Source organism: Trypanosoma equiperdum (genome assembly GCF_001457755.1).
Source record: "Trypanosoma equiperdum strain OVI genome assembly, contig: ctg_1254, whole genome shotgun sequence".
Lineage (NCBI taxonomy): Eukaryota > Euglenozoa > Kinetoplastea > Trypanosomatida > Trypanosomatidae > Trypanosoma > Trypanosoma equiperdum.
Window position 1 is genome coordinate 18,530 of NW_027123232.1, and position 8,815 is coordinate 27,344.

An 8,815-nucleotide genomic window follows, 5' to 3' on the forward strand; every position below is an offset into this window, starting at 1 on the left:
TCGGTTGTTTTTGGAGTCGCAGGAGTCAGTTGGCCGTTCGTTGACGCGAGAGGAAACAGAGACATTGACCCGTGTGGAGCAACTTGTTGCAGCTGCTGCTGTGATGCTCCGCCCCGATATCAAGAGCAACGGACAGGGGAGATTTGTCTCGTCAGAGGGGCCCTCCGGACCGTTTTGATATTCCTTTACTGAGTGAGCGAGTGGGGGAAAATGGCGGGCGCAAGAGGTGGGGGATCGAGCGGGCGCAAATGCACAAGTCATGAGAGTGACGTGATATGATTGGCGGCTCTAAGTACTGTCAAATGTTGCGTTTCGTAGATTCGAAGAGCCAATGCGGTGGTGTTTTTTTTTTGTTTGCTTCGCTCTTGCCACGTGTTTGACCTGGCTTTCTCTTGTATCATGTGCTTTATTGCATTGTGCGATGAAGTGTTACAGCGCGAACATTGTGTGCTTTTCCCCCTTGTACTGTCTTTGTTTTACTTAACTAACTGTTAAGTACACCTGTTTCCCCCGTGCCGTGTTCTTTGTTTTTGTGCACCTGGAGCCAGTACGAGTACGAGTAAGAGTCCTGAAGCCGTATGCCCCCCTCGCACACGCTTTTGAATCGACGTGGCCAACAGTTCAGTTCTAGGATGCATGTAGGGGCGAAACGAAAGCGAGTTGAGGACAACGCTTCTCCAGTTAGCAGTTTGTACCGTCCTTTGTGCCGTGGACTATCCACAAGAGGATCGGGAGCTTCCGCTGTTAGTTGCCCCTCCGTCGTTGTTATACTCGAAAAAGCTGGACTACTGCTTGGGCGCGAGGGCGTTGTGGACGCGTACGATCGCGCGGGGTCAACTACCATTGCGAATGCTTCACTGCGCGACGTGCGACCAGATATCGTTCATCAATGTCTTCTCGCTCTGTTTGACTCTGGCCTTGCCCAAGAGCAACGCCAGTTACGCGTGTTCATCAACCTATTTTCCCGTGGAGGCCGCACTGTTGAGGTTTCCCCTTCACTGCGTCCACCACGTACGCTTCGCAGGTTCAAGGGTCTCGTGGCGGCGCTATTACGCGATGGTGTAGTCCGGTCGCAAGATGGCGAAGTTTTGCTTCAAGTACTCCCTGGCTCGCTTGCCCCAGTTCTTCCGTATGGCGCAGAAGTAATTGGACTTACCAACGCCCATAGTGCGCCTGTTCGCACCCCCACGCAGTTGGCTCGCGCAGCTCTGGAAAACCCCGTGGATGACAAGCTGCAGGGTGGCTTGAAGGGAGTCGCGGGCTTTTTCTGCATTTGTTGCTCTGAGGATGGAAGTCTCGATGGGGTGGATTATGTCACGCAGCAGGTTTGTCTCAGCGCCTACCCGATGACAGCACATGTCATGTGCTCCCGCCTTTGTGAAGGATTCTCGCGTGCAGCAGCCACCGGCAATCGTTAAGGGACAAGTTCGGCGAGGGTTTGAGTGTGAAGGACCTTGTTGAGAAGTAACGAAGGTGGGGATAAAAGCTGGGAGCTAGTAGCGGGAACCAATAAGAGAGATAAGTGCGGAAATATATCGACGGCAGTGACGGTGACGCTGAGTGGGGACTGAATGGCAAAGGGGTACTGTTCATGTGATGTTTATGAACGTACCACTTCTTCCGCTTTTGTGTCTCCTTCTCTCGCCTCACCAGATCACTCACCGTATTCATCTTCTGCTTATGTTCGCTTCTTGTTGTTGCACCCTGTTGCTCAGTGCTCGGTCACGCCATCCTCTTTGTTTGCATGGCTTTCCGTGACTCATTTGTATAATTTTCTTTTCACTTTTATATATTTTAGCTATTCGTCTTCCCCTCGTAGGGATAGTACGAGGGCCGAAAACGTAATTAAGGGGAGAAGCAAAACTAAGGCAGAAGTAAGGAGGGAGGGGGCACATTGTCCCACCCAGGGAGGCGTGTAAGTGGGGGACAAACTGGACAGTTATCTCTTGTTTGTTTTCGTAGTTTGTGTTGCCTGCTCTGTGCCACTGAACATCATGACGTGTTCGGTGGTTCCACCTGAGCTTCGCTGTTTTCGGCACATATTGCATATCTACGCCCGCAACCTACCGCTAAAAAACGCCGGAGATGAACCGGGGGCACATGGCGAAAGCAAAGAAGCCCAGGAGAATGATCGGCGATGTATATCATCTTATTTTGTTATTAGTTCTGCTCCGAAGACCACAAACCAAAGAGGTTCAGAGGCCGCTGTTGATGCGGGTGTCGCTGAGAGGGCTTCCACCGATGGGGGTCGCTGCATTTACATGAGTGAGGTTCAGTGTGATACTCAGCATCCGGTGTGGCAGCATATTCCGGAATCGGTGCGGATGCAATTCGCAAGTCTGACGAAGTTTATCTTTTCTCTGTACTCCTGCACAACACATCTGAAAGATCCACGACCGGCACCTGATACGGATTTGCTTCTGTACGAGATGTTGGTGGAGACGTCCCATGTACAGTTTGTAGCACCGAGCATGACAGCCGCGGATGAGTTACCGCAACTGCCCTGTCATGTGGACAATGGGTTGCATTCTTTTGTCTTGTTACTGCGGTGTAGCGATGGTGTTTTCTTTCCGCTACACCAAGGCATGTGTGCGGAGCGGGAGGACTCTGCGGAAGCACAAATATCACTGTTCAAAATGGCGGCGCCAACTGCATGGGGAGCTGGTGGCTCGGTGACCTCATCTCATAACGAGACCCGCAACGGCGCGCTGCTGCGACGTATTGACAGTTTGAAGAATATGTCGGTCGGAGACCTGAAGGCCTGTTCGACAGGCACTTTGGCGTGGGTCTATTTGAACGAATTCGGCTCAGCAAGGGCTAAATTGCAGAAGGCACTCATGGACAAGGCTGATAAGTACGGCTATTTGGGAGGAGAGGGTGCGGTGGTGGGGGCGCAGCATGCCGTGCTGAAGGCGCGCTTGGAGAGTGCCCGCGAGAGGCAGCGATATGAACTTCTGTCCTTGGAGAAGCTGCGTAGAGAATATGCGGATGAACGGAGGGCCGCACTGTCACTATACACGCAACTGGAAACGGTAGAGCAAAAGTTGGATCAGGAAAGGATGGAACAGGAACTGTCCATCAGCACGGTGCAGGAGCAGGAGCGAAAACATGCCTCCCTTCGCACACAGCTTGGGCGGGCGAGGTACTACAGGGTGGTGGAGTTGCGGGAGCTGTTCCCCATCCGCTGCGCTGGTAACTCTCTCCACACCACGGCGGCCGGCACTGGGTATAGTATATGCGGGTTCCGCTTGCCAACACTCAACCAGTCAGAGGGGGTGTCAACCGAGTTGCTGCAGGAATGGGGTCTCTCTCTTGGTTGCGCGGCGCATCTCGTGGTTGCGTTGTCCACTCTTTACGGTTGTACTCTCCCACATCCGCTCTTAGTGTGTGGTGGGCGCAGCTACATACTGCGACGGCCTGTTCTGTCACCTGAGGTGGTGTGCTCTCCTGGAAGTGGGACGGGTAGTGACGTACGATTGCCGTTGCATTGCTGTCGGCTAGCCGACCGGTCGATTATGGATGCGGCTGTGCTCTTACTTCTCTTAGATGTGGCCTCAGTAGCAAGGGAGGCTGGACAGGATGTCATCGCTACCCGTGCCGAGGAAGCCGCTAGGACAGTGGACGGCATAAAATTGCTGGGTGATATTTTGCAGGGTTTGCTTTTCCGTCCCCCAAGTCCAACAGGTTCTGCAGTAGCGTCTCCAAATGATCAAGGAGTGTGACAGCGCGCACGATAACGGAGTAAAGTTGCTTTAAGGGGACTCGGCCCCCACTAGTGGAAACGAATGCCGTTTCTGGCCTATTCGAAGATGGTACACGTAACATCCCATCACAAAGTGGTTGCAACATGTTTGCTCGGTTTATCTTGTTTCTTTGCGCCCATTTCCCCCTTCTGTCCCTATGCACGGATTTTGCCGTAACCCTTTTCTTTTCCATAATGCTCAACACTAGTCTAGGGCCGCCGTGCCTTTCGTCGTCGTGAAGTTGATGGACTTTATGAATACAAGCGAGACAGCATCTTCCGCAGCCCGCACCGCCGCTGTAGGCGCGATGACAACGGATGGTGTTTCTCGTCAGCTTCCTTCAGAGACACGGGTGGAAGTTCTGCAGCGCACACTACAACTTCTTAGACAGGAGATACTGGTGCCGTACTTTGAGCCTGTAGAACGACTGCGCGTTACGAACAACAGGGCCGCTTACGTACATGATATTGTAGATGCGCTGCACCGGAGCGCGTTTGGACGGGGCACCGAGGTGTGATGTTTACCAGGCGTTCTCGCTGTTTGTGACAGTTTTGCTGCCCGTTTTGTGGCTCACTTGTTTGCACCTAAGCACATATTCCACGGCTGTTGTTCGCTGGCGGAGAGCTCACTATAATTCCCGCCTCCGCCTTTTTTCTGTGGTGGTATCGTTCATTTCCTTTTTTTTGCTTTTTTGTTACCTTGTTGCAGCTGTTAATTTCTGTGCCGTGGGAGGAGGAGGAAGAGGAAGAGTGACTGATGGATGCTGAAGCCACCTTTTATCCGGCAGAGTGCTGTTGCGCACGCGCGTTGTGTTGTGCCGGTAGAGTATGGCATCGCCTTTAACCCTGAGGGTAGCAAACCCTCCCTGAAGTCGCACTTGTTCAGCGAGTTGTTTCACGTGACGAAGGGTCGGTCGGACGCAGCACTGTCGGTTTCTTTCTTTTTGTACAACTCCCTGCCGCTGCGTTCGCTTATACGCGAGGGAATATTGTGTGACATTATAGTCGCGACAGGGCTGGGCGCAAGCGCTGTGGCGGGTCTTTTAGACACTCCTCCCCCATTTCCTTTGGTTCCGGGTGGTGAGGAAAATACTCGTCATAAAGCCACCGCTACTTCAGAGGAGGGGGGATCCTGGCGGCTTCTCTGTGGCGTGCAAAGGGAGTATGCTCTGTTCGTGAGGGACATGGTTGGTGGATGCCGGTTAGGCCGCGGTTGGCATGCGGAACGGAGTGAAAAGAAGTACGAGTTCTTCTGGACAGTGCAAGAAACGTGGGATTGTGCAACAACAATTTTTACATACTGGTTGCGGCAAGATAATATTTTGAGTGTGCACCTTCTTTTGCCACTTGCCTGTGCTGCTGCGGCTGAGGACACCACTGGAGGTCCTTTGCGGAAGAACATGCAGCTGTTGGTGAAACGTGGTGCACACGGAGGGGTGCTGTGGTTGTTGTGGCGGTGCGCGGTGAGCCCTGACGTTGAAAATACCGAGTTGCTTGAGTCCGCAACGGTGGAAGTGTGCCGGGCCCCAACTGGTTATCTTTTCCAATTCCCGAATGACGGCTCAGAGCTGGATGCATTGGATGGGTGCCTGTTTGGTGAGAACGAGAGAGAAGAGAGACTGCTTTTATCGTTACAAAATATTTTACCAATTTCCTGTATTCCTTCGGAGGCAGAGCGCTTTTCCCCTTTTTGGCGCTTGCTTCTTTTTGAGATGGTGCGTTACGCGCACTTTGTGCTTGCCCGTACGGACGTAGGAACTCGCACGAAGGTCGGCGCGTTGCAGTCGCTTCGCCGTACCATTTGTTCATTCCGTCGCCACGGCCGCGTACTACCAATTTTACTTCTTCACAGTGCCCTGGTATCTGCTTCTCACGCTTCCGTGCGGGGGGATGACGTCGCTGGCCTGGAATCTCCGCTTGTCTCTGCCGCAGCAGGGCGATTTGGGCCCTTGGTGTACAGAGAAGTGTTGTTGCTTGACGCCTACACTCTCATGACAGTTGGACACGTTGGTGAGACCGCCCCAGACGTTAACGCGTATGCGAAAGAGAAAACATCCTCTCTCCTGTCGCGTTGTGTTGCCCACCTTAACGCCCTGGAGCGGAGCGCGCCCGCCGTCGGCTGTGACCGTGATGCCATCGGTCTCCACCGCGGGGCGCGGGCAGTGGTTGATCGGCGCCTAAGGGAGGCTATTCGCATTTCCTTCAAGTTATTTCTACGCTGTGGCGCCTATGAAATCATTGAGAGGCATCTACACGACTGTCCATCATTGGGTGGTTCGTGGGAGGGCGGCAAAGCACTCGTGTTGTTGGGGAGGTATTCTGAGGCTGTGGAGGTTTTCACACATTTTTTACTGGGTGCGAGGCGGCACTTTGCTGCCGGCCTCCCTCACTACATCCGTGATTTGATGTTGGAAGCTGTGGAGGGGGCATCTAGGCGGTACTGCAGTGAATCAGGATTTGAGGAGGCTTTGGTGGGTATGTTCCGCTTGTACGACCTGACGCGAGCATGGAAATTTCCTATACCTCCGGCAGTCGCCTTTTCTGCAGTTGCCCATGGGTGTGCTGGTGCGAACGACAGTCATTTGGGATATGCTACGCCTTATGAATGCCTGCAGCTGCTTCACGCATTGCTGCACCGCCACACATCAGTGGAAACTTACCGAAGGGATGGACTCCTTTCGAAGGTTGTAGAATTGTACGTGCGTCTTCTTGGTGAATGCCGTTCCGGGGAAGCTACATCCGACCACTTCTGCCTCTTGTCTCTGTTGGATCGCGCGCACCCTGGGTTGGGTGCGCGTCGTATGGCCCTTCAGCACTTCCTTAGTTTGGGTTTCGTTGAAGGAATAAGCGTTGTACTCCTCGACGTGGTGGGCGCGCCTCGATGCCCCGTTACTCACCTAAGCCCACTGCACGAAATGCCACTCGCGTCATTGGAGTCGTTGAACCACCGTGTCACGACCACAGAAATGGGTGAGCACACGGACAAGGTGCTGAAAGCTGTGCAGAGTGCTTTAGAATTTCGACGGTACGTTGGGCGGCAGCGACAGCCGTGGAGGTGCCGGTCATGCACTCGATGGAACAGGAGGGGTGCCAGCACGTGTCAATACTGTGGTACGCTGGAGCTAGCAGTCATTCAATGCCGCGGCTGTGGGGGATTTTCTCCCAGTAACTTCCCTATTTGTCTTGTATGTGGAGCGGAAACATTGGAACGGGGAGCGGGTGTTGGATGTGACGCGCTTCCTCTTGATGGTTGCACCATCTTTCCACTACGACGCTGGCGCTGTGGTCGATGCAGCCACACAAACGAACCGCAACATTTATTCTACTGCGCACGGTGTGCATCCCCTCAGCCAACGATGGAAGAGGCCATGGCGCGAACTGCATTCGACTGCAGGGTTTGCGGACGGCACAATCCTCTTGGGATGCTCCGTCCTTGGTGTTCCCTTTGCGGGACATTGTGTACAGCTGCCGCTTCGGGTCCTCCAAAGACATTGTGGCGTTGTGTGGAGTGCCATACGGCTTGCCCATGGCTACTTACTCATTGTCACGGCTGTGGCGCCACCAAATCTGCGTCATTTACTCGCCTTGACACACCGTGGGCCACCCGACAATGCACTCGCTGTGGAGCAACATGCCCTGCGTGGAGTGTTGTCTGTCGTAGCTGCGAGGATGTGCTCGAGCCTACAGAGAGGGATCCAGGCCGACGTGACATTGATTTTACTGAGGGTGGGGTGGAGCCGGCATACACTTCGTGTCCACATTGCGGTAGCCTCTACGATGGTAAGGAGGCTGTGGCTTGTCCAACGTGCCATGCTCCTCGCCCACATACCGCTTGCACGCTTTGGGTTTGCCTGAAAAACAACTGTTTAGGCGTCAATTTGCGAAAAGGTAGTGGTGAGGGACTGTTAGCGTGCCTGCACTGTGGTGCTGCTCACGATGCCGTTGCTGTCGCTACTTATTATACAAATCCTCTTCGGTACCGAGAAATACGTTCGTGCACTGACATGCATCCCAGCGCTGCTGAACAGAAGGTTGGCGGGGCTGCGGTTGCGAGTGACCTACATCACACAGTCAAGGAAGTTGAAGACATTAGCGGCAGCGGGAACCACCCTGCGGGAGACGGCGACGGTGTCTCACCGGGTGGTGCTGAGGTTTGCTTACCCACTGCACTACTTTTTCCGCTGCCCTTAGGGCCATCCCCTTGCGCTTCATGTGGGACGTTTTTGCATTTGGAAAATCTAGCCGGTGTCTGTCCTGCATGTAACCACTGCAACCAACGACGGTCTTTGCCTTCCAGTGTGTGGCCGGCGGAGCAAGAGATAGTTCACCGTTTGAGGCTTAAGATAGTTCTCAACGCGGTCCGTCGCGCGGCGCATGGTGAGCTCTCCCCTTCGACCGCTTTGAAGTTACTTCGTTCCGCAGTCGCTGCACTACAGCGCGCAGAGGAGGCAGCGTTGCCCTGGCGTGGATGTGACCTTTCTCGAGGTTTGAGGTGCGGCATACGCCCACGGGTGCCAGTGTTGGAGGATGGCACAGTGCACAGTGCCGTAAGGAGCGTGGCGGAGATTATTCAGTTGGCTTGCTTGTTGGCGTTGGAAGGAAAGCCCAATAACGTTGTTGACGGCGTGCCGGTGGTTTCGTGGGCACACAAGAGGCCCTGGGTAGCTATTGCGCTGGATTTGGTCGATCTTATGAATCTCACGACCGACTATGACGAACTAGGTTTTGAGGTACTCTCACAGTTGTGCGAGCTCGTGCGACCTATGCAAAAGGCTCACATTTATCGTGAGACGCGTTGGGCGTACCTTCGATACATGAAATTGCCGCGTCAGTGGATTGTGAACGATGTTGTTTGCCCTGCTTGTCTACATCGGAAAGCGGTGCCCCGTGAGTCCCGAGTGGTGACAGAGGTGGTTGGGACGAATATGAATGATATCTGTAAGTGTAAAAGGCACACCACAGCCAATTCCGCCGCTAACAGTGGTGGTTCTAAATGCACAACCGCAGCAGGAGGTTTGTTGCCGCTGCATGAATGAATGGAGGTGTCTGTGTATGTGTGTGTGTGTGTGTGTG

The 8,815-nt window shown here is 53.9% G+C and overlaps 4 protein-coding genes and 1 pseudogene across 5 annotated transcripts in view; all 5 read left to right on the top strand.

Moving 5' to 3' along the window:
- The window catches only part of TEOVI_000683500:pseudogene, a 2,586-nt pseudogene extending 2,408 nt beyond the window's left edge, over nt 1-178 (top strand). Inside the window, exon 1 of the mRNA in view lies at nt 1-178. This exon is cut by the window's left edge and continues 2,408 nt beyond it. Coding sequence covers nt 1-178 — 178 coding nt within the window.
- Nucleotides 179-578: 400 nt separating this feature from the next.
- On the top strand, nt 579-1,418 carry TEOVI_000683600 (EMG1/NEP1 methyltransferase, putative; the record flags this gene model as incomplete). The annotated part of the gene is made up of 1 exon (XM_067220883.1): nt 579-1,418. The coding sequence occupies one exon, from the start codon at nt 579-581 to the stop codon at nt 1,416-1,418; it is 840 nt and encodes a 279-aa protein (XP_067076984.1).
- Nucleotides 1,419-1,994: 576 nt separating this feature from the next.
- TEOVI_000683700 (UV radiation resistance protein and autophagy-related subunit 14, putative) lies at nt 1,995-3,722 on the top strand (the record flags this gene model as incomplete). Its single annotated transcript, XM_067220884.1, has 1 exon — nt 1,995-3,722. The coding sequence occupies one exon, from the start codon at nt 1,995-1,997 to the stop codon at nt 3,720-3,722; it is 1,728 nt and encodes a 575-aa protein (XP_067076985.1).
- A 265-nt stretch (nt 3,723-3,987) lies between these two features.
- On the top strand, nt 3,988-4,260 carry TEOVI_000683800 (uncharacterized protein; the record flags this gene model as incomplete). The annotated part of the gene is made up of 1 exon (XM_067220885.1): nt 3,988-4,260. One exon carries the CDS (start codon nt 3,988-3,990, stop codon nt 4,258-4,260), a length of 273 nt encoding a protein of 90 aa, XP_067076986.1.
- A 243-nt stretch (nt 4,261-4,503) lies between these two features.
- On the top strand, nt 4,504-8,778 carry TEOVI_000683900 (uncharacterized protein; the record flags this gene model as incomplete). Its single annotated transcript, XM_067220886.1, has 1 exon — nt 4,504-8,778. One exon carries the CDS (start codon nt 4,504-4,506, stop codon nt 8,776-8,778), a length of 4,275 nt encoding a protein of 1,424 aa, XP_067076987.1.
- Between the last annotated feature and the right edge of the window lie 37 nt (nt 8,779-8,815).